The 25,247-nt window shown below is 46.7% G+C and overlaps 1 protein-coding gene across 1 annotated transcript in view; it reads left to right on the top strand.

Moving 5' to 3' along the window:
- Window positions 1–25,247, top strand: part of LOC116967244 (G protein-coupled receptor kinase 5-like) — an 88,013-nt gene that overhangs the window by 45,718 nt on the left and 17,048 nt on the right. Inside the window, exons 3-9 of the mRNA XM_033013701.1 lie at window positions 4,953–5,065; window positions 10,068–10,145; window positions 12,950–13,050; window positions 14,881–14,973; window positions 16,391–16,454; window positions 17,913–18,053; window positions 19,208–19,398. Coding sequence (XP_032869592.1) covers window positions 4,953–5,065; window positions 10,068–10,145; window positions 12,950–13,050; window positions 14,881–14,973; window positions 16,391–16,454; window positions 17,913–18,053; window positions 19,208–19,398 — 781 coding nt within the window. The remainder of the gene's footprint in view (window positions 1–4,952; window positions 5,066–10,067; window positions 10,146–12,949; window positions 13,051–14,880; window positions 14,974–16,390; window positions 16,455–17,912; window positions 18,054–19,207; window positions 19,399–25,247) is intronic.

The raw sequence follows: 25,247 nt of genomic DNA, 5'->3' as shown, positions 1-25,247 counted from the left end.
TGGCCTCTTGGGATTGCCTTTACACACACACACACATTAGTTCAGTAATGTATAAAACACAACCTCGCATTCTTTCCATAATGTCAGCCCTGGCAGGCCCCAAGGAGAACTTTCAGACTAAGCATTTTTCTAATGAGAAGTTCTTGACTCTTGCCTTATACTTGGCATTTGGTAGTTGGCTGGACCCTCCTGCATTGCGTGCATGTCTGCGGATGTTGTGGCCTGTGCAATGCAGCCTTGGCGGGCTCCAGCGCTTGGTGGTCTTGTGTCTCGGCGCGCTCCAGCGCATGGGGTTGCATTGACAACAGGCTGCACAAAAGACCACTTCTACCTTCATCAGCCACTTCCCTGAGGTTTACATCAGAGTGGAATTTGTGGCTTTTTTCAGCGATACCCCGACATGAATGATGAGAGGGCATCTTATTGAAACATGAGATTATTAAGGGTTTGGACACGCTGGAGGCAGGAAACATGTTCCTGATGTTGGGGGAGTCCAGAACCAGAGGCCAAACAGTTTAAGAATAAGGGGTCAGCCATTTAGAACAGAGATGAGGAAACACTTTTTCACACAGAGAGTTGTGAGTTGTGGAATTCTCTGCCTCAAAGGGCGGTGGAGGCCGGTTCTATTGGATAGTTTCAATAGAGAGCTAGATAGGGCTCTTAAAGATAGCGAAGTCAGGGGATATGGGGAGAAGGCAGGAACGGGGTACTGATTGGGGACGATCAGCCATGATCATATTGAATGGCGGTGCTGGGCCAAATGGCCGACTCCTGAACCTATTGTCTATTGTTTCACACTGTGGAAAGATACGTGTCCCACACTGTCCCTCAAACTCTACCCGTCACGGGCTACTCTTCTTAATTGTGGCTGAACCAGGAGATACATGAAGGAGAAGGATTTGCAGGTTACTGCTTCAGGCAGTGAATGGTCGGGCAAGATCTTTGTGGGTGCCTCACAGGCACCAGGAAGGGAGTCTCTGAACATGGACAGATACACTGGGAACACAGGCAAACCTGTTCTTCTTGGTATGGGACTGTGTACACATCCTTGTTCCCTCACCAAAGGCAATTTGAGTTGCAAACAATCTCTGAGTGCTCCCGGCACAGAATGTTCTCTGGAGAGCCGCCTATTTGCCGGTCATATTATATGGATAATTGTTGCAGTTGGCATGGTAAATTGAACTGATTGTTTGCAAGAGATATTGTGCACTATTATTTTCCTGGCTGTTTCAGAACGGTTTCATGGTTAATCCTAAGTATGTGAATCGAATAGTGAAAGGCTTGGATAGAGTGGATGTGGAGAGGGTGTTTCCACCAGTGGGAGTCTAGGACCACTGGTCATAGCCTCAGAATTAAAGGACATTCCTTTAGGAAGGAGATGAGAAGGGATTTCTTTCATTAGAGGGTGGTGAATCTGTGGAATTTATTGCCACTGAAGGCTGTGGAAGCCAAGTCAATTGATATTTTATTTTTTTTAATTTTTTTTTAAAATTATTTTTATTAGAAGTACGGTAAATTACAATAATACACAACACATATATCTTAATACATTTTTTGTACCGCTTCATTTTTTTTGAGCTTTAAGAAAAAGATAGAAGTAAGGAAAGTAAAGAAAGTGCGCAAGAGTCGTGAAGTGCAAGAGAGTGTTGGGAAAGAAAGCCCCTTAGAAAAGAAGTTAGAGAAGGAAGTAAAGTAAGAAAGTAGACCCTAGAAAAGAAAGAAAAAGAAAGTGAGGACAATCGCTCTATTATAACATTGAACTCCGCAGAAAGACTACCAACCAAGTCTGTTTTTGTTGTTTTACCTCCCAGTCCCATCTTGTGCACTTTCTTTACTTTCCTTACTTCTATCTTTTTCTTAAAGCTCAAAAAAAATGAAGCGGTACAAAAAATGTATTAAGATATATGTGTTGTGTATTATTGTAATTTACCGTACTTCTAATAAAAATAATTTAAAAAAAAAAAAATATATCAATTGACTTGGCTTCCACAGCCTTCAGTGGCAATAAATTCCACAGATTCACATATCAATTGATAGTTTTAAGGCAGAGATAGATAGATTCTTGATTAGTATGGGTGTCAGGGGTTATGGGGAGAAGGCAGGAGAATGGGGTTAAGAAGGAGAGATTAGATCAACCATGATTGAATGGCGGAGTAGACTTGATGGGCCGAATAACCTAATCATGCTCCTATTATTTATGACCTTATTTCATGTTCCAGTGAGAGCAAGACACAGTGGCCCAGCGGAGTTGCTGCCTTACAGCGCCAGAGACCCCGGTTCGATCCTGATGCAGGAAATTAGCTGTTGTTTTGTGGGATAGCAGGGCAAGCCCGAAGGGCTGAATAGCCTGCTTTTTGTCTGACAAAAGACAAATGGTGTTTGCATTGCATGACTAGGGTGCATAATAAGGAGTTTGGTTTCACGACTTTGTGCTGGAAAACTCATTAGCATGTATTTTGTTACGCAATTACAATCCACAAATGCTGCAAAGCGATTGAACGATGATGTTCCAGGGCCTCGGCTTGCGTTGCCTCTGTCATTGCAAGTGCCTTATGCTATGAAAGTTGTCGGTAGGATTAGTACAGTGCAAGGCAGCAACACATTGAACCAATATGTGCTTTGTCTTATCACAGAGGGACACTGATGATGGATATGTATAAATGACGGGTGGGGCCTAGATATGGAGTTTCTCTTCTGGTTTCTGCTGCGTGGTATAGCCTAAAGGAAATGCATACAGGTGCGGCTGGGGAGAAGAGTGCAAAGGTGGCCAAGAATATAAACATTTGAAGATGGACGCAAAATGCTGGAGTAACTCAGCAGGACGGGCAGCATCTCTGGAGAAAAGGGATAGGTGACGTTTCGGGTCGAGACCCTTCTCCAGTCTGAAGGTCCCGAAACGCCACCTATTACTCCAGCATTTGGTGTCTTTCTTCAGTGTAGGCCAGCATCTGCAGTTCCTTCTTACACATATAAAAATGTGAAGAAAGAATAAATCGTCCAGGCCATGTGTGCAGTTTAGTAGACAAAAATGCTGGAGAAACTCAGCGGGTGAGGCAGCATCTATGGAGCGAAGGAAATGGGCGACGTTTCAGATCGAGAACCTTCTTCAGACAGTTTAGTAGTTTAGTTTAGAGACACAGCCCACTGAGTCCACACCAACCCGTATATTAGCACTATCCTACACACGACGTCAGATGGCACAATGGGCTAAGTGTACGGCTGGCAACCGGAAGGTGGCCGGTTCGAATCCCGCTTGGAGTGCATACTGTCGTTGTGTCCTTGGGCAAGACACTTCACCCACCTTTGCCTGTGTGTGAATGTGTGTGGGTGATTGGTGGTGGTCGGAGGGGCCGTAGGCGCAGATGGCAGCCACGCTTCCGTCAGTCTGCCCCAGGGCAGCTGTGGCTACAGAAGTAGCTTACCACCACCGAGTGTGACTGAGGAGTGAATGAATAATGCGATGTAAAGCACCTTGAGTATTAGAAAGGCGCTATATAAATCCCATCCATTATTATTACACATGCAACAGGGACAATTTACACTTATACCAAGCCAATTAACCTACCAATATGTACGTTTTTGGAGTGTGGGAGGAAAACGAAGATCTCGGAGAAAACCCACGCGGTCACGGGGAGAACGTACAAACTCCATACAGACGAGAGCCCGTAGTCGGGATCGAACCCGGGAACTTCAAGCACTGTAAAGCTGCAACTAAACCGCTGCGCCACCGTGCCGGCCTGTTCACAACGCCACAAGATTGGAAGGATGTGATCCTGCTGGTGAGAGTGCAGAGATTTGACAGAATTTTGCCTAGTTTGGAAAAGCTTAGTTAAGGGGAGAGATTAGATAGGCACGGAATGCCAGAATAACTCCACGGGTCAGGCAGCATCTCTGGAGAGAAGGAATAGATGAGGTTTCCGGTCAAGACCCATCTTCAGGGTCTACCTTCGACCCAAAACATCACCTATTCCTTATCTCCAGAGATGCTGCTTGACCTGCAGAATTAGGCCATTCGGCCCATCAAGTCTACTCCGCCATTCAATCATGGCTGATCTATCTCTCCCTCTCAACCCCATTCTCCAGCCTTCTCCCCTGACACCCAGCCTCTGCACTGTCTTAGTTTTGAATCTTTTGGAAACTGCCTGGCAGGTTGGTCGAGTATTGTGGTTTAATTATCTTTTAATTGAAGTTCAGGCTGTCAGGTGCGGCTTGTATCTTGGCCTCTGCTTGTATCTTGGCCTCTGCTTGGCTGCATCCACAACTCCTTGTGTTCCCGCTGGAGTTCTCCAAGTGACTTGGGTTCATGTGTTTACAACGCTGGATTCCCTTGGCGAGTCCTGTGTTGATCTGATCAGTGATCTGTTTTGAACATATGATCCCAGCTGATTTCTCATTGGCAATAATTACCTCTCTTAGTGAGACACAATGTACCTATTCGCATGTTTAGTTTCTTCCCTGTTCACCATTCACATAATGCACAAGGTACCGAAGAGCAGTGGCGAAATGGCCCCAAACAAGGCGGCACTGGCATTAAATGCAAAACAAATTTCACAATGTAATGTTTAAATGCATATGTGACAATGAGTATCCATTGAACAATGCAGATACCTGCATCGCTAAGCAGCTATTGGGGTCATGCAGCTTGGGCAAATTAGGTCCCTGTACTCCAGACCTGCCCAGTGCAAGGTTTGTTTTCTACTTGTTCACGCTGCTTGTTCTTACGCACTGCCTACAACCAAACCACTAACCGCTTGTATTGTCATGTTTCACATCAGGCACGGCTTGCGATCTAAATAGAAAATGCAATCTAAGCAATTTAGCAGAGAGTGCAGGGCGGAAATTAGCTGGTTGCTTGGAACACAAAGATGCATGGTTGCAGCAGACCACATCAACCCCCGAGCACCAAGCACCAAATCAACTGTTTCTCTTTCCTTTTTTTGTCCACCTTGTAGAACGAGACTATGACAGCCTGTGTAACAAGCAGCCGATCGGGAGAGAGCTCTTCCGACAGTTCTGTGAGACCAAGCCGGCGCTGAGAAGATGCATCAGGTTCCTCGACACTGTGGTAAGGAGGAGCGACTTGAAGTGTACGGTGACTGTGTGTGGGACCAGGCAGCGGTGTCAACGTGCCTGAGGGGTTAGTGTTGGAGTTAGGTCAGGTCAGTTCAATTCAGAGATACAGCGTGGAAACAGGCCCTCTGGCCCACCGAGTCCGCACCAACCAACAATCACCCCATGCACTCATTCTATCCTGATCACTAGGGACAGTTCATAGAAGCCAATTAACATAAATCCTGCACTTCTTTGGGATGTGGGAGAAAACTGGAGCATGCGGAGAAAGCCCACATGGTCACAGCGAGATTGTACAAACTCCACATAGACAGCACCTGTAGTCAGGATCGAACCCGGGTCTCTGGCACTGTGAGGCAGCACCTCTACCGCTGTGCCACCCTGCCGCCCGAGTCAACCAGGTTTAAACCTGGCTTCTGTAAATTGTCCCTAGTGTGTAAAATAGAACTAGTGTAGAGGGTGACCACTGGTTAGCGTAGACATGGCCAAAGATCCTATAGCGAGCAAGATAGATCACTCGACGAAAAAGACGTGGTACGGTCATGGGCAGCTCCATGGGTAATTTTTGGCTCCATTTCCGTAACCGGCTTCCGTCTCCGCACCAAAGATCCCGTAGCAGAGCAAAGATACAAGTGCGGAGACGGAAGCCGGTTACGGAAACATCCTCGTAAAAATAAAAGTTATTTGGTAAAAATCTTCTCCTCATTTTCAGAATTATAATTTATTAACACAACCTGTTCCCCCGCAACGTTGATTACACTGCGGGTCGGGTCGGGTCGGGTTACTGGAATGGATGAAAAAAAGGCCCACGTTCCGCTCCGTTGCATACTACACGTCAGCCCATTGCATTTAGAAGGAGTGGTCTATCTTGCTTGCTATAGGATCTTTGGACATGGTGGGCCAAAGGGCCTGTTTCCATGCTGTATCTCACAAACTAAAAACTAAAGCGACTATGAACTTGCACCCCAAGTTCCTTCACTGTTTAACTGTGACTCAGTGCTAGATCTGGAAACCTCATGTGGAACAAATGTCAAAGAATTGGAGAGTAAACAGAAGTATTTTTCTAGAATCGTAGCCTGTGGAAATTTGTGAGTACAGAGACTAGAGAAGTTGAGATCTTTCCCTTTGAGTGGGAAGAAGGATCAGAGATTTGATCCCTATTCAAAATCGTAAAAAGAGAACTCATTACTATAGGACACAGAACCAGAGATGTCATAACAAGAGGATGCAGCTCGTTTTTGAGCAGCAGCACACTGTGAATATGAAGAGGAAATGGGTGCGACCAATTTTTTAAAAAGATATTTGCGTGAAGGAAAGAGCTGAGATGGATTCATTGGATAATACATTTTTTTAAATTTCAGAAATATAATGTATTCACAACAAAATATATACAGGAAATGCAATGCAAGCTGTGCACGTCATTCTTTGCATTCATAGTCATACAGTGTGGAAACAGGCCCTTCGGCCCACACCAGCCAACATGTCACATCTACAGGGTAGACAAAAATGCTGGAGGAACTCAGCGGGCGAGGCAGCATCTATGGGGCGAAGGAAATAGGCAATGTTTTGGGCCAAACCCCTTCTTCAGACTCGTCCAACCTGCCTGTGTTTGGCCTTGGGGAACCACACTGTGGGAGGGGCGGTACTGAGAGAGTGTGGCATACTCCAAAAAATCAGACACAAAGTGCTAGCTTAACTCAGCAGGCCACACAGCATTGTGTTTAAGAAGGAACTGCAGATGCTGGAAAATCGAAGGTAGACAAAAGTGCTGGAGAAACTCAGCGGGTGCAGCAGCATCTATGGGGCGAAGGAAATAAGCAACGTTTCGGGCCGAAACCCTTCTTCAGACTGGTCACACCGCATCCCTGGAGCACAAAGTGTTTAGTTAATTTTTTTAGAGATATGGAGCGGAAACAGGCCCTTCGTCCCACCGAGTCAGCGCCGACCATTCACACTACCCTACACACACCAGGGTCTTTTATTTAATTTTAAGCCAAGCCAATTAACCTACAAACCTGTACATGTGGAGTGTGGAAGGAAACCGAAGATCTCAGAGAAAGCCCATGCAGGTCACGGGGACAACGTACATACTCTGCACAGACAGCACCCGTAGTCAGGATCGAACCCGGGTCTCTGGCGCTGTAAGGCAGTAGTTCCACCACTGGGCCACTGTGCCACCCTGTGCTGGAGTAACTTAGTGGGTCAGGCATCATCCTTGGAGCACAGAGTGCTGGAGTAACTCGGCAAGAAACTGTGGCATACTCCACATTGATCAACCCGAAAAACAGCCAGCAGAGACAAATGCTATGCAATGTCCTTGTGGGTTTGCATGCTATTACAATGCATTTGACTTAGAAGCTGACCACGTCACCTTGCAAGACAGGTTCCAGAGTTTCAGAAAGGCTGGTCTATAATCCACCTGAGGAGCAACAACAACTTGCTTGCAGCATAGGAAGTTAAATTACATGGTATAAAGTGATGGACACTGCCCAGTCCATCACAGGTACTGACTCCCCCAACATCACAGGGATCTGTGCAGGGATTGTTGCTTCAAAAAGGCAGCCGCCAGCATTGTCAGAGACCCACACCACCCTGGCCACGCTCTGATTTCACGCCTCTGACAGGAGGAAGGTATAGGAGCATAGAAAACTGTAACATCCAGATTCAGGAGCAACTTCTTCCCAACAACCATCGGGCTATTAAACACTACAACCTCATAAGGAGCATCGAACTACTTAGAACTTATTAATTAGCCAGTGTATGTTGCCCTTGCGAAAGTAGTGTGGTGGTGCATTCTTTAAACCAAAGATCCTATAGCGGAGCAAGATAGACCACTCCTGCTAAATGCAATGGGCTGACGTGTAGTATGTTACGGAGCGGAACGTGGGCCTTTTTTTCATCCATTTCCGTAACCCGACCCGACCTGCAGTGTAATCAACGTTGCGGGGGAACAGTTTGTGTTAATAAATTAAAATTTTGAAAATGAGAAGATTTTTACCAAATAACTTTTATTTTTACGAGGATGTTTCCGTAACCGGCTTCCGTCTCCGCACTAGTATCTTTGCTCCGCTGTGGGATCTTTGGTGCGGAGACGGAAGCCAGTTACGGAAACGGGGCCTTAAATGACCCATGAATCTGCCCACGGCCGTACTACGTCTTTTTGGTCGAGTGGACCATCTTGCTCGCTATAGGATCTTTGCTTTAAACCCTGCAGTCCACAGCATTGGCCAGTATATCCTGGAGTTTTGCAAGCTTGTTCAACAGCGACTGCATCTGATGGCCGAGCCTCACTGAATCAGGGCCAGGTTGCAAGAACATCTTTCCTCCGGCCAGCATGCGTAACATAATCTCAGTTTCCCAAGTAGATTTTGCAGCATTTATTGCTAATTTAATTAACTCCGACCGAGCGCAAGATATCTAACCTGAATCGCCAGCCTAATTCTAGCCCAGGGAGTGGTATCAGAAGGTACGCTTGCTGCATAGAAATTCAAGGAACTGCAGATGCTGGAATCTTAAGCAAAATGCAAAGTGCCGGAGGAACTCCGCAGGTCAGGCAGCACCTGTGGAGAACGTTGACCAGTGACATTTCAGGTCGGGAGTGTGTAGAAAGGAACGGCAGATGCTGGTTTATACCGAAGATAGACACAAAATGTTGTAGTAACTCAACGGGTCCAGGATGGGACCCTTCTTCAGGCTGTCCCAATCCAAAATGTCACCTATTTTTTTACTCCAGAGATGCTGCCTGACCCGCTGAGTTACTCCAGCACTTTATCTCCATTTCGAGTGTGGACCCTTCTTCAGTCTTCGCCTATCACTGGCCCAGTTTTGTCTCACCCCCGCCCTCTCTTCTCCAGCTTTCTCCCTCACTAATCCAAACAGTCTGAAGAAGGGTCTGGACTCGAAACGCTATCTGTCCATTCCCTCCACAGATGCTGCCTGGGCCAGTGAGCACCTCTAGATCTTTTGATCTTGCTGAATTATTTGTCCCCTTTCAGAAGAGCTTGTCCATCTTCAACATGTTCCCAAAAAGCAACAATTGCTGCTGAAGCACCCCTCCTGTGATATGTCCATTTTTGTCCGAGCTGTATGTCATCAGCACTTGTGTACTCTGATATTTTTCCAGTAGAATGTTTCTCTTCATCATAACCTCAAGGGCATTTTTGTAATGTTCAGCTCTCTGGTTAAGCGACAGACTCCACACTGCTGCCTGAGAGACTTACCCCCTCTCCTCCACCAGACTAATTTCAGTTAGAATGATATTAAAGGGACAGTACCAGTGGGTGTTGCCTGAGGGACAGAAAACAGCTCAGAGACTCGGGCAACATCCCAGGAGAACATGGGTAGGTGACGTTTCTGGTTGGGACCCTTCTTCAGATTGTTTACTTTAGTTTAGATTAGAGATACAGCGTCTTCGGCCCACGGAGCCCACACCGACCAGTGATCCCAGCACATTAACACTGTCCGACACTCGGGACAATTTGATACCTACAAACCTGTACGTCTTTTGAATGCGGGAGGAAACCGAAGATCTCGGTGCAAACCCACGCAGGTCACGGGGAGAACGTACAAACTCCGTACAGACAAGCACCCGTAGTCAGGATCGAACCCGGGTCTCTGGCGCTGTAAGGCAGCAACTCTACCGCTGCGCCACCCTGTTTTAGCCGTTTTGTACATTAATCAGCATCTGCAGTTTCTACCTTGTGATTCCAATTTGAGTAAAATCTGAATTGAATGAGGGTTTACAGAACAATACAGAGATTTGAAAGTGCGCTCAGAACCAGACTCAGAAATGACTTCTTCCCCTCTGTTATCAGGCTTCTGATTAGTTCTTCCATAAGCTGGGGTAGTGTCAGATTCTTCTCTACCCTATTGCAAACATTGGACTTTTGTCTATGGAACTGATGCGCTACAGTGCTGGTAACTATATTCTGCACTCTTGCTCTGCCTATGGTCAAGATGTCATTGCTTAACGGTGCATTGTGTTTGTTCTTCTCCAGGTAGATTATGAAGTGACTCCAGATGAGAGGAGGAAGGAGAAGGCCGATGAGGTCATTCACAGGTTTCTCACCGAGGAGGTTTGGAATGTTTTTTTTCTCACTGAAGGGGTTTGAGTTTTACGTTTTAGTTTGAGAGGTACAGCGCGGAAACGGGATATTCGCCCCACCGAGTCCGCTCCGACCAGCGATCCCGACACACCAACACTATCTTACACACACACACACACACATGAGGGATGATTTACATTTATACCAAGTCAATTAACCTACAAACCTGTACGCCTTTGGAGTGTGGGAGGAAACCGAAGATCTCGGAGAAAACCCACGTGAATTGTCAAGATGTAATGCCCCATCTTCATCCATGTTCAACAGCAGTGATTCCCAAACTGGGTCCATGGCAAATTTCAGGGGGGGCCACAGAAAAATTTGGGGATTTAGGAGGCCACAGGTTCAATGAAGGGGGCCACTTTTTTTCCGCTAATAATGTCAGGGGGGGCCACAGAAAAATTAAAGATCCCGAGGGGGACATGAACTAAAAAAGGTTGGGAACCACTGTTCTACAGCCATCGAAACAACTAAGATGTGGGAGGCCACTAGGAATTTGCTGTCATTGAATATTGGGAGAGTTGAAGATTGCCGTTTCTATATTGCACTGTCAGGAATAACTCAGTTGTCTGACCCGTGATATGTGGAATGCCGGCTACGTATTTGCGGCCAACAGGTTGGACTTTTGTTGGGCTGCTGTGTAGAGGGACTACTGTGGGAGGTTTGGAAACAAATGGTTATTTCTCCTTGACCTTAATAGGTCTCTAAATGATGGGGAACCACCTTTGATGGCTACTCAAACCAGTTTATCATGGTTCTGTGCTGACGAAAGGACTGGTTATTAAATCCATACCAAACTGCTTCTACTACACAGACAAAGGCCCTTCAGCCCACTGCCTCCATGCTATCCTTTTGGCCAATCTACACGATCTCCAGTTGCCTCATTAGGGCCATATCTTTCCAATACTCTGGCCATCTAACAGCCTCCCAAAAGTATTGATTGGAAGTGGTTCCACCATCTCTTCTGGAAAGAACATAAAGAGTATTTACGTGAATTTTGCCCAGACTCGAGGGCCAGAGCTATAGGGAAAGGTCGGACAGGTTAGGACATTACTCCTTGATGTGGCATCAGTTGAGGAGTGGTCTTATAGAGGTGCAGAGAATCTTGAGAGGAGTCGATAAAGTGAATGCACGGAATCTTTTTTCCCCAGGGTTAGGTAATTATGTAGAGGGCAGGGATTTAGGGTGAGTGGGGGAAAAATGTGATAGGAACCTGAGGGGCAAGGGGTGGGTGTATGAAACAACATGCCAGAGGAAATGGTTGAGGCAAGTGCAATAACAGCAATTTAGAAAGACATCAAAAGCACATGAGTGATTTGAAAGAACAATGATCAAAAGTTGGTGAAAGATGAAACTAGTTCAGCCCGTTGGAGGAACTAACACAAAATCTATAGTGCAGCAAAATATGAAATAAATGACGTCAATTGAGTATAAACACTGAAAATGCAAAGGATCAGAACATTTGGTTTATGAGCACAACACTTGTGTGGGACAGGAACATGGATAGGAAAGCTTTAGAGTGAAGGTAGACACAAAATGCTGGAGTAACTCAGCGGGTGAGGCAGCATCTCTGGAGAGAAGGAATGGGCGACGTTTCGGGTCGAGACCCTTCTTCAGGCTGAAAAATCTCAGAGTTCTTCTTGAGTGAAGAAGGACCTCGACCCGAAACGTCGCCCATTCCTTCTCTCCAGAGATGCTGCCTCACCCGCTGAGTTACCCCAGCATTTTGAGTCTACCTTTGATTTTAACAGCATCTGCAGTTCTTTCTTACCCAAGCTTTAGAGTGATATGGCATGAACAGGACCAAAGTGAACCTGGTTGGATGGGGCTTCCTAGTTAGCATGGACCAGTTGTGGAACTGTTCCTTGCTATCTATCTACCCTCCCTATGCCTCTTAGCATTTTTTTATGGTGGTAATGGGTGCGTTGTGACATTAGATAAACCATGGTTTTTAGTTTTGCAGAAACAGTGTGCAAACAGGCCCTTCGGCCCACTGAGTCCATGCTGACCAACAATCGCCACACACTAGGGACAATTTACATTTATAGAAAGCCTATTAACCTACAATCCTGTACGTCTTTGGTGTGAGAGGAAACAAAAGATCTCGGAGAAAACCTCACGGGGAGAACGTACAAACTCGGTACTCGGGTCTCTGGCGCTGAAAGTGCTGTAAGGCAGCAACTCTACCGCTGCACCACCGTGCCGCCCCCTAGCACACCTCACGGGGAGAAGTGAGGTCTGCTTCCTTGGATGGATGTAAAATATCTCGCTGCGTTTCCTGAAGAGCACGGATGATCTTTTTTTAATCACAGTCGACTCATTCCAAAATCAACATTCAAACAACCAGATATTGATCTCATTTCTGCTTCTGGGAACTTGCTGTTCATTGGCTCCCTGCGGAGAAGTTATTTAAAAAGCTCTGACTTCCAGCACTTTGGTATGTCCTAAGGTCACATGTCGTGTTATGTAAACATTAGTGTCTTCGGAAAGGAAAAACTTGAACTGGACAATCTATTAATGCGTTGCGGAGTTCCATCCCTCCTGTTTCTCGGTTGCTCACCTCTGAAGTGCAGCAAGTGAAAAATTCCAACACCTGCCAAAATCCAAACGACCATTGCTCACTGCTAATGCCTAATGCAGGCTGGGGAATCTACAGTGGGACAATACTGGGGGATTTTGCTTGGTCTGACTTGTTTTAAAATATGTCGGCATATTTTGGCTCGTGTTCATTCAGCTGATTGTGTTCTCAAACCAGTTTTGTCTTTCACTTCTCCCAGTCTTCCGAATACATGACAGAAATTAGCAAGTCCCACATCATTCAGTGCATCGAAAGCCTTGAAAAGGGCCCGTGCAAAGAGATCTTCAGTGAATGCTTGAAGTAAGTATTGTACACACCTTGTATTCTTATCAATGGAGGGGGCTCATGGAGAGGCAATAGTACTTGATGTTTCAATCCCTGTAGTAAGTCGGCACTCATGATATTTGCAGTGGGATTGTAGCGGTGAAAGGTAGGGTAGGTGGGTCATAAGGTGGTCACCCTCCTTCTTTGACATTTCATTGATAAGCCCACAACATCTCCAGAGGGCTCAACTGTGATACCTGCCGTCCCAGGTACACCCCCCCCCCCCCCCTCAATTCCATACCCTCCTGACTTCTTGCAGCCCAATTGTTATCTTAGCTTTAGATCCAAAGCCAATTGCTGCTTTTTTCTGCAGAATTTGATAATGACTTGATTGCTTGTTGGAGGGAGTTACCCCAAAGTATAGTAGAGGTCCCAGATGTGTTTGAAGAATTCTTCAGATGTGTTTGAAGGCATTGACTCATGTTTGAAGGCATTGACTCATCCATGCCTTCATCTCCTCCCGACTGGGCTATTGCAACTCACTTCTCCTTGGCATCAGCTCCACCTACATCAACCGACTCCAACTGGTCCAGAACGCAGCCGCCCGACTCATCACCCACACCAAATCCTGGCATCACATCACTCCAGTCCTCAAAAAACTTCACTGGCTTCCCATCTCCCACCGGATCACCTACAAAATCCTGGTCCTCACCTACAAAGCCCTCCACCATCTGGCCCCCCCATATCTCACTGACCTCCTCTCCCTCTACCAACCCTCACGGTCCCTCAGATCCACATCAGCCGGTCTCCTCTCCATCCACAAGTCCAACCTCCGCAGTTTTGGGGACAGAGCCTTCTCCAGGGCAGCTCCCAGGCTCTGGAACTCCCTCCCCCAACTGATCCACAATTCCGTGTCCCTCACCATCTTCCAGTCCCGCCTCAAGACCCATCTCTTCACCTCTGCCTATCCTTAGCCCCACGTCCCCGTCCCTTTTCATCTGTGCATTAATTGCCTCATACTATGTTTTGTATTGAATTCTGTCTTTACTTTGTGTACTAGTCATGTCTCTACTATTTATTTCATTCCCCTTACATGTTTTTCCTCTACATGCTCAATTTTTGTAAGGTGTCCTTGAGACTCTTGAAAGGCGCCCACAAATAAAATGTATTATTATTATTATTATTTGTGTGCCGTGAATCAATGTTACATTAATTATTTTTTTTTCCTGATCCTTTGCATTTTTAGTGTTTATTCTCTATTGACGATTGGCATTTATTTCACATTGTGTATTGATTTTCCGTTCATTCCTACAACGGGCAGAACTGGTTCCATCTTTCACCGACTTTTGACAATTGGTCTTTGGGTGGTGAATCTGTGGAATTCATTGCCACACAAACTGTGGAGGCCAAGTGAATGGCAGCGATAGAGAGATTCTTGATTAGTACGGGTGTTGGGGGATGCGGGGAGAGGGCAGGAGAGTGGGATTAGGAGGGAGAGATAGATCGGCCATGATTGAATGGCAGAGTAGACTTGATGGGCTGAATGGCCTAATTCTTCACGTGTCACTTATTAATTTATGAAATCAGTCATGTGCTTTTGATGCGATTCTTGACAATGTCGTGGAGTTCTGGTTTACCTTATCAAAAGTTTTACTTGTGTATTAACCAATTTGTGGGAAGAGTCAACTTCAGGACATCCGGGCAAACGGAGCCGGTAGGTTACCTGGAGTCAGCCAGTATCTTCGGTGGAAGGTTATTGGTGAGCGTGGATTGGGAAGGAACACTGACCTTTCATTTTCTCTCAAACTATTTGGCAAAGCCTGACTTTTGAGTGAACTAAATGTTAACTTGTTTGGTTTGGAACAGGAGTCCTCATCAATACCTCAGTGGAGAGCCGTTTGTGGATTACCAAGAAAGTATGTACTTTGATCGATTTCTGCAGTGGAAATGGTTGGAGAGGTAAGTACGGTGATTTACCTTGTGTTACCTTCTCCCCCCTGGGACTGGGGCTCAGGCCAGGGCTTTTGCATGCAAATGGACGGTGACAAGTCTTGTGGCACACTATTCTGGTATAATGGACAATGTTCCAGTCTTCTTTAATTCGAGATGGTTACATTTTATTATATTGTTCGTGAGAACGGAGGCACGGTGTTGCTGCTTACAGTGTTTGCAGTGCCGGGGACCCGGGTTCGTTTGGGTGTTGTCTCTACGGTGTTTGTACGTTCTCCCCTGCGTGGGTTTCCTCCGAGATCTTCGGTTTCCTCCCACACTCCAAAGACACGCTAGAGGCAGGAAACATGTTTCCCGATGTTGGGGGAGTCCAGAACCAGGGGCCACAGTTTACGAATAAGGAGTAAGCGATTTACAACGGAGTCGAGGAAATACTTTTTCTCACAGAGAGTGGTGAGTCTGTGGAATTCTCTTCCTCAGAGGGCGGTGGAGGCCGGTTCTCAGGGTGCTTTCAAGAGAGAGCTAGATAGGGCTCTTAAAAATAGCGGAGTCAGGGGATATGGGGAGAAGGAAGGAACGGGGTACTGATTGGGGATAATCAGCCATGATCACATTGAATGGCGGTGCTGGCTCAAAGGGCCGAATGGCCTACTCCTGCACCTATTGTCTATTGACATACAGGTTTGTAGGTAAATTGGTTTGGTAAATGTTAAAAAAAATTGTCCCTATTGTGTGTGGGATAGTGTTAATATGCGGGGATCGCTGGTCGGCGCGAACCCAGTGAGCCGAAGGGCCTGTTTCCGCGCTGTATCTCTAAACTAAACTAAACTAGTCTGAAGAAGGGTCTCAACCCAAAATGTCACCCATTACTTCTCTCCAGAGATGCTGCCTGTCCCGCTGAGTTACTCCAGCATTTTGTGTCTATCCTAACGTAAATTAAAGGTGGTATTTATTGTGAATCCGAAAAGATCCTCACAAGGCCATCATCTGTGATATGAATTCAGCAGTTAAAAGGGGAGGAAGTAAGCCAGTACTACTATGGGTGAAGTGTTAGGCAATAGGTGCAGGAGTAGGCCATTTGGCCCTTCGAGCCAGCACCGCCGTTCAATGTGATCATGGCTGATCATCCCCAATCAGTACCCCGTTCCTGCCTTCTCCCCATATCCCCTGACTCTGCTATTTTTAAGAGCCCTATCTAGCTCTCTCTTGAAAGCATCCAGAGAACCTGCCTCCACCGCACTCTGAGGCAGAGAATTCCACAGACTCACCACTCTCGGTGAGAAAAAGTGTAGGACAGAGTTTCACTGGGGTTTTCATTCTTTGTGGTAGTTGTCTACAGCTCATCTTCACTCGGAATGTAGTCAAAGGGAAAATGAAACCTGCATCGAAATTGCTACAATGTTGGTTCTTCCTTTTTGTTCTTCAGACAAGCCATCACCAAAGACACTTTCAGACAATACAGGGTTCTGGGCAAAGGAGGCTTTGGAGAGGTGAGTGTCATTGTCACCTGGTGAAGCTGTGGATTCTGAATAGCGTAACAGTACCAAAAAAACTTGACCGATGACTAAGGCAAGTGAAGCAATGCAAGTTGTTCTTCGTTATTCATCAGTGTGATGGGGGCCATTGTTACCAAGGACAACAATTTACTGCCCATTCCGAACTTCCCTCTTGATGGACACAAAGTGCTGGAGTAACTTAGCAGGCCAGGTAGTTACTCCAGCACTTTGTGTCTATCTTCAATAGATGCTGCCCGACCCACTGAGTTACTCCAGTACTTTGGGTCTATCTTCAGTAGATGCTGCCCGACCCACTGAGTTACTCCAGCACTTTGTGTCTATCTTCAATAGATACTGCCCGACCCACTGAGTTACTCCAGTACTTTGGGTCTATCTTCAGTAGATGCTGCCCGACCCACTGAGTTACTCCAGTACTTTGGGTCTATCTTCAGTAGATGGTGCCCGACCCACTGAGTTACTCCAGTACTTTGGGTCTATCTTCAGTAGATGCTGCCCGACCCACTGAGTTACTCCAGTACGTTGGGTCTATCTTCAGTAGATGCTGCCCGACCCACTGAGTTACTCCAGTACTTTGGGTCTATCTTCAGTAGATGCCGCCTGTCCCGTTGAGTTAATCCAGCACTTTGTGTCTATCTTTGGCCTAAACCAGCATCTGCAGTTCCTTCCTACCCCAACCGTGTAAATGGAGAAAACCCATGCATTGTAATGGAAGGCACTGAATAGTCAACCACATTGCTGCTGGTTTGGAGTTGTATGTAGGGCAGATGAGCTAAGGATAGCAAATTTACTCTCGAGAAGAACACTAAATTTTCTGGCTGCCACGGAGGACTGAAATAAATTCTCCACCTGTGATACCGAGTGTAAGGAGCTGGGGAATGCACAGTACCTTTCAAATCCCGCAGAAGACCCGCAAGGGCAGCATGGTGGCACAGTGGTAGAGTTGCTGCTTTACAGCGCCAGGGACCCGGGTTCGATCCTGACCATGGGTGCTGTCTGTGCGAAGTTTGTATGTTCTCCCTGTGATCTGCGCGGGTTTTCTCCGGGAAGCTCCAGTTTCCTCCCACACTCCAAAGACGTACGTAGGAGGTTGGTAGGTTAATTGGCTTGGTACAATTATAAATTGTCCCTAGTGTTTGTAGGATAGTGTTAGTGTGCGGGGATCGCTGGTCAGCGCGAACTCTGTGGGCCGAAGGGCCTGTGGCTGCTTTGTATCACCGATCAGCCTATGCAAACCGTGCATGAAAATCCAGCCAAAACTACGCACTTTGAATCATATGTTGGTCCCAGTCTTTAAACAGAGTTCTGTCCACAGCCATCCTCTGGTGAGAGGTGAGATCGAGCCCTATTTATCAGCATCATGTGTTCACATTGTCTCCCCTTCATTATGTGAAATGGTTATCATCGGTTTCTATTGACTCCTTGCTCTTTCAGGTCTGTGCGTGTCAAGTGAGAGCAACTGGAAAAATGTATGCATGTAAGAAGCTGGAGAAGAAGAGAATCAAGAAAAGGAAAGGAGAGACGATGGCATTAAATGAAAAACAAATATTAGAAAAAGTAAATAGCAGATTTGTAGTAAGTATCCACTGCTCATTGGATTATAATTGATCAATAAATGATTCAGAATTAGAAACTCCTGAAGTAGCTTAAGGTACTGAAGTGTTGATGTATCACTGCTTGAAGTGCATTTATCGTGAGTTCGGCTCAGATTGTCTCAGTTATTCCAGGATCATGGAGGTTTCTGCCTTTGGGTGGCACAGTGGCGCAGCTGGTAGAGCTGCTTCCTCACAGCGCCAGAGACCTGGGCTTCTATCCTGACCTTGGGTGCTGTCTGTGTGGAGCTTGCATGTTCTTACTGTGACCAAATGGGTTTCCTCCCACATCCCACAGATGTGCAGATTTGTAGGTGAATTGGCATCTGTCAATTGCCCCTAGAGTTTAGGATACAACTAGTCTATGGCTGATTGCTGGTCGGTGTGGACTTGGTGGGCCGAAGGGCCTGTTTCCATGCTGTATCTCTAAAGAAATTAACCATAGAACTAGTGTATGGGTGATTGGTGGTCGGCATGGACTTGATGGGCCGAGAGACAGTTTCCACGCTGTATCTCTAAACAAGGGAGGAACGGTTTAATTGCAATGCATGGTCCGTTTTGCATGCTTGGATACAATTTTCTACACACTAAACTCCCAGTCTTTGTCACTTACTCCAGCCATTTCCCGTCAACCCTCCCCTCATCTGTATCCACCTATCACTTGCCGCTCTCTGTCCTACCCTTGAAACTTTCTTCCAGCATTCCCCCCCCCTGCTCCATCAGTGTGAATGAAGGGGCCCCGGACCCAAAATGTCATCTGTTCATCCCTTCCACTGATGCTACCAGACCCGCTGAGTTCTTCAGGCACTTTGTGTTTTGCTCAAGATTCCAGCATCTGCAGATCATTGTGTCACCAAACACCCGTTCTTGTCTTTAAGAAGGAACTGCAGATGCTGGAAAATCGAAGGTAGACAAAAGTGCTGGAGAAACTCAGCAGGTGCAGCAACATCTATGGAGCGAAGGAAATAGGCAACGATCAGTCTGAAGAAGGGTTTCGGCCCGAAACGTTGCCTATTTCCTTCGCTCCATAGAAGCTGCTGCACCCGCTGAGTTTCTCTAGCACTTTTGTCTACCAACCATTCTTGTCTTGTTCACGACCACTCATAAAGTTTCAACTCTCTGTGCTTCGATTCCCAGGTCAGCCTAGCTTATGCCTACGAAACTAAAGATGCACTGTGTTTAGTTCTCACCATTATGAACGGAGGGGACTTGAAGTTCCACATCTACAGCATGGGTGACCCAGGCTTTGAGGAGGAACGGGTTATATTTTACACGGCTGAAATCTGTTGTGGCCTGGATCATCTCCACCGGGAAGGTATTGCGTATCGGTAAGTGTGCCTCCAATCCCTGAGAAATCTCCAGAACCACAAACCATGTGCACTTGTGAATTTAAACGATCAAGCTCACTGGACAGCCACAGCGTTCAAGAACTTTCACGTTAAGTCCGAATAATGAAACGCCTGGATAGAGTGGATGTGGAGAGGATGTTTCCACCAGTGGTAGAGTCTAGGATTAGAGGACACAGCCTCATAATTAAATAACGTTCCTTTAGAAGATGAGGAGGAATTTCTTTAGTCAGAGGGTGGTGAATCTGTGGATGCCAAATCAATGGATATGTTTACGGCAGAGATGGATACATTCTTCATTAGTACGGGTGTCGGGGGTTATGGGGAGATGGCAGGAGAATGGGGTTAGGAGGGAGAGATGGATCAGCATTGATTGAATGGCGGAGTAGATTTGATGGGCTGAATGGCCTAGTTCGGCCCCTATCACTTATGGCCTTATAACAATAAACTCTTGTTTAAATATCTGTATCAACTTTTATCACTTCTTCATCATTGTCTTGTTTTCTCAAGTTGATAATTAGTGTGTGTAGAGAGAGCAAGGCAATGATGTAGAGAAGACCCAATAATGGGCGTTATCTTGCTCTAGATGCTATTTCCTTTATCCTGTATCTAACACTGTATCTTGATTTCAATCATGTGCAGTCTTTACACTTACGGATAGCACGCAACAACAAAAAAAAGCTTATCACTGTACCCCAGTACACGTGACAATGAACTAAACCAAACTATTTTCTTTTGTAAATCACTTGTGGCCTCAACCTGGGGAGCATTTGTAAGCTAGCTGTGAATCATTGTCTTTGGACCACTCTGATCTTTGAGACACGCATTAATGTGGAAAGTGGTTTGTTTGCTATCACCCATTGAGATCTTTCACGGCCACTGTTTGGACAGGGGTTCAGAGATTAGAGGGGCAAGTCGGCCGATGAGATTCAAACTATTGCCTCGATGGATAGCACAAATGTTCCTCATCTGCTTGTACTTCATTCATAATCACTTGTTTAGTTTAGAGATACAGCGCGGAAACAGGCCCTCTGGCCCACTGGGTCCGCGCCGACCAGCGATCCCCGCATATTGACACTCTCCGACACACACTAGTGACAATTTTCACACTCACCAAGCCAATTTACCTACATGCCTGTACGTCTTTGGAGTGTGGGAGGAAACCGAAGATCTCGGAGAAAACCCACGCAGGTCACGGGGAGAACATACAAACTCCGTACAGGCAGCACCCGTAGTCGGGATCGAACTCGGGTTTCTCCAGCGCTGCAAGCACTGTTAGGCAGCAACTCTATCCGCTGTGCCACCATGCCGACCTAACTCGTGCTTGCTAACAAATTAAAGTGGCCGCTGGGTATCAAGTCAGGAGGTTTAGAGTTCAATGTTACCAACAGTAGTTGGCGATTAACTGGAGCTAATTGCTTTGAGCCAAGTTGAGTGCTATTTTGCTATCATTAGCCTGATTTTCCAACGGAACATTAAACAAGAGGAACTTTAAATCACCATTTTCCTCTACTGAGCATCAGATAAGATACTTGGCCAATTTCCCTGCAAAAGTAAGTGAAGAAAATATGGCTAATTGTAGTCTGGCTTTCTGTAATCTGATGGCTTGAAAGGAACACAATTGTTGTAATAAAAGGCTAAATGATTGTGACTCATAAAACAAGTCCTAATCTTCTCCCCGTTCGACAGAACAAGATGGTTCATAGCCAAACATAACTAAGAAAGCCGTCCCCTCCCACAATGGTATCTTTAATGGCTTCCTGTGAGATCCAACATCAAAACTTGATGGTCTGTTGGTCAAAAACCCGCTCTGGCTAATTAGCCCTTCGTTCCTTTAAAAAACTTTTTTTTAAACTGTACCTATCTGGTGTGTTGTGCTTTGTGGTTCTCAGGCAATTTAGTGGCTCTATTGTAAATGGAATGTGGACACTACCCCTTGGCTTGTCCAAGTGCAGTTCCACCATCGCATGGGCACAATAGTACAAGACTTACCACTGTGTCACCAGTGTCATCTACCTGGACATTGCAATTACATTGCGATTCTGCAACTCTAGGGGGCGTGAGGTTGAGATGAGGGACGACAGATGGCACAATGGGCTAAGTGTTCGGCTGGCAACTGGAAGGTAGCCGGTTCGAATCCCGCTTGGAGTGCATACTGTCGTTGTGTCCTTGGGCAAGACACTTCACCCACCTTTGCCTGTGTGTGAATGTGTGTGAGTGATTGGTGGTGGTCGGAGGGGCCGTAGGCGCAGATTGGCAGCCACGCTTCCGTCAGTCTGCCCCAGGGCAGCTGTGGCTACAGAAGTAGCTTACCACCACCGAGTGTGACTGAGGAATGAATGAATAATGCGATGTAAAGCGCCTTGAGTATTAGAAAGGCGCTATATAAATCCCATCCATTATTATTATTATTACCATTCACATTGACATTTGTGTGATTTACTTATGGCCCTGTCCCACAGTACGAGTCCATTCCAAGAGCTCTCCCGAGTTTAAAAAAAATCAAACTCGTGGTAAGCATGGAGAATGAACGTAGCGGGTACGTCGGAGCTCGGGGACGTCTCTTAGCAGCTCGTAACGCTGACGGCAGGTACTCGGGAAGACTCGCTCCGGTTTCCTCCCACACTCCAAAGCCGTACAGGTTAATTGTTGGTTAATTGACTTTGTTGTGAATTTGTAAAATTGGTCCCAGTGTGTAGGACAATAGTGTTAGTGTACGAGGTGATCGGTGGTCACCACGGACTCGATGGGCCGACTGGCCTGTTTCCACGCTGTAACTCTAAAATCTAAATCATGCCTGGTTTATCATAGGCTAAAGCCTCTCAAATATCAGGGGGGAAAAGTCATTCTGTTCCCACATTGGACACTGTGTATGAGGCGACCTCTCATTTGAGGTTATCTGCCTTTGACTCGTTGCAGAGAGGAGCCAGGTTTTGCAACTGATGTCAAAACAAAGCTCGGAAGGGCAGTGTCATCCACTGAAGGGTAACACTAGTATTAAACAAGATAATATAACAGAGCTCTTGAGATTCCGTGAGAACACACACAATATTCTGCCATCCTTAAATGTCCCAATGAATTTCGCAGTAATTTTGCGGGGATTTTTTAAATTGGATGTTGGGGGGGATGGGAGGCCGGGTCCAAATTCAATCGAGAGCATAAGCTGATGTATGCATAATGAAATGAAAATGCAGCACACATCAAATTGAGCGGCACAATGGTAGAGCTGCTGCCTCACAGCACCAGACACCCGGATTCGATCCTGTCCTCGGGTGCTGTCTGTGCGGAGTTTGCACGTTCTCCCTGTGACCACGTGGGTTTCCTCTGGGTGCTCCGGTTTCCTCCCACATCCCAAAGACGTGCGAGTTTGTAGGTCAATTCGCCACAATAAAGTGCCACCAGTGTGGAGAGAGTGGATGAAAAAGCAACATAACAGAGAACTCGTGGGTAGAAACGAGGAACTGCAGATGCTGGTTTCTAAAAAAAAAAATACACAGAAGTAATTCAATGGTTCCAGCAGCATCTCGGCACACTCATAGAACTGGTGTGAATGGTTGATCAATGCTCGGCCTGGACTCGGTGGGTCAAAGAGCATCTTTCTTATTGAAACTTACAAAATTCTTAAGGGGTTGGACAGGCTAGATGCAGGAAGATTGTTCCCGATGTTGGGGAAGTCCAGAACAAGGGGTCACAGTTTAAGGATAAGGGGGAAATCTTTAGGCACCGAGATGAGGAAAACATTTTTCACACAGAGAGTGGTGAATCTCTGGAATTCTCTGCCACAGAAGGTAGTTGAGGCCACAGTTCATTGGCTATATTTAACATGGAGTTAGATGTGGCCCTTGTGGCTAAAGGGATCAGGGGGTATGGAGAGCAGGCAGGTTCAGGATACTGAGTTGGATGATCAGCCATGATCACATTGAATGGCGGTGCAGGCTCGAAGGGCCGAATGGCCTACTCCTGCACCTATTTTCTATGTTTCTATGTTTCCATGCTGTATCTCGAACCTATAAAACTAAGCTGGCAGTTTGGGAACAGCTTGTTCATGACATATCTCTAAACTAAAAAAAGACCATACTGAAAGCTTGGAGTATCGTTGACTTCTTGTTCCTTTTCAGGCCACTAATTTTGGCCCTGTTATCGTTTCTATTGAATTGAATTGAATCCCTTTATTGTCATTCAGGCCGTACGGTCTGAACGAAATTTCGTGCCTGCAGTCATACATACATCATACAATAATAACAACAGTAAACACAAATTAACGTCCACCACAGTGTATCCACCAAGCACCTCCTCACTGTGGGGGAGGCAAAAAAATCTTAGGGTTACTGTCTCTTCCCTCCTCTTCTCCCTCTGCGCTGAGGCGATTCCCCACCGGGCGATGGCACAACGGTCCCGCGGCTCACCGAACCCCGCAAACGGGCCGGTTCAAACACCGCGGCCCGGGGGTGGTCGAAGCTGCCGCCCTCCAGTCCAGCATACGCAGCCGCTGGCCCGCGGCTGAACCCAGGACTCAGGTCACCGCCGCCAGAACGCCGTCCCAGCCACCGGAGCACCGTTCCAGCCCCGAGCCGGATCGCCCTCACGTGAGTACCGTTCTCCCTCGGGCTGGGCCACTCCGACGGGAGTGCCTTTCCTCCCTCGGGCTGGGCCACTCCGACGGGAGTGCCGTTCCTCCCTCGGGCTGAGCCACTCCGACGGGAGTGCCGTTCCTCCCTCGGGCTGGGCCACTCCGACGGGAGTGCCACAGCCCCTCACGGGAGAGTCTCGGCCCCTCGCCAGGCCGTCCTCACGGGAGCGCAGTTCCAGCCCCGAACTGGGCCTTGCTCACGGGAGCGAGCCCAGGGCAAGTCCTGACAGGCTGCCTCCGGAGTCCCGAGGTCGCCAGCTCCGCCATTAGGCCTCAGCGCAGACAGAGGCAGAGAGGGGGGATACGACGAAAAAGTCGTATTCCCCCCAAGGGAGAGACAGCAAACCCCGTTTCAACCCCCCCCCCCCCCCCCCACATAAACACAAACTAAAATCCAACTACACAAAACGAAAAAAAACAACACAAAAAAGTAAAGACAAACGGACTGCAGGCGAGCCGCAGCCGTTCCCAGCGCCGCCACTTCCGGAAGGCATGACTCAAACACTGTTAAAGGGCCAACATTGTCATTGCTTCTCGGAGCCCCTTTCACCAGGGCTGCCTCGCCTGGGAGCCAGTAGATCTGCTGATAAAGGCTGAAAAAACAATAACTTAACAGAATAAGAAGTGTATTTGTATTTCAACAGAGTCCCACTTAAGTCGCACTTGAGAACTGTAAAACACGGCAAGGTAACTCGAATGGAAACAAAAAACCTCCTGTCAGCAGCTCCCCTGTGATCGAAAGTGTGATTTAATTAAATACATTCCAACACGAGCCAAACTCCGAACTATGCCGACAGATTAAAGAGATTACAAATACTGCAATATGGGAACAAAAAAGCAGAACTTTCCAAAGACCTCTGCAGAAAAAGCATCTTGACCTGAAAGGTCGACGTACATCTTTTTGCCTCATAAGGTCATAAATGATAGGAGCAGAATTAGGCCATTCGGACCTTCAAGTCTACTTCGCCATTCTATCGTGGCTGATCTATCTCTCCCTTCTAACCCCATTCTCCTGCCTTCTCCCCATAACCCCAGACACCCACACTAATCAAGAATCTATCTATCTATGCTTTGAAAATATCCATTGACTTGGCCTCCACAGCCGTCTGTGGCAATGAGTTCCACAGATTCACCACCCTCTGATTAAAGAAGTTCCTCCTCATTTCTTTCCTAAAGGGATGTCCTTTAATTCTGTGACCAC

Source organism: Amblyraja radiata, chromosome 39 (genome assembly GCF_010909765.2).
Source record: "Amblyraja radiata isolate CabotCenter1 chromosome 39, sAmbRad1.1.pri, whole genome shotgun sequence".
Taxonomy (NCBI): domain Eukaryota; kingdom Metazoa; phylum Chordata; class Chondrichthyes; order Rajiformes; family Rajidae; genus Amblyraja; species Amblyraja radiata.
The sequence above is the reverse complement of the archived record's forward strand: the minus strand, read 5'-3'. Positions and strand labels throughout refer to the sequence as shown.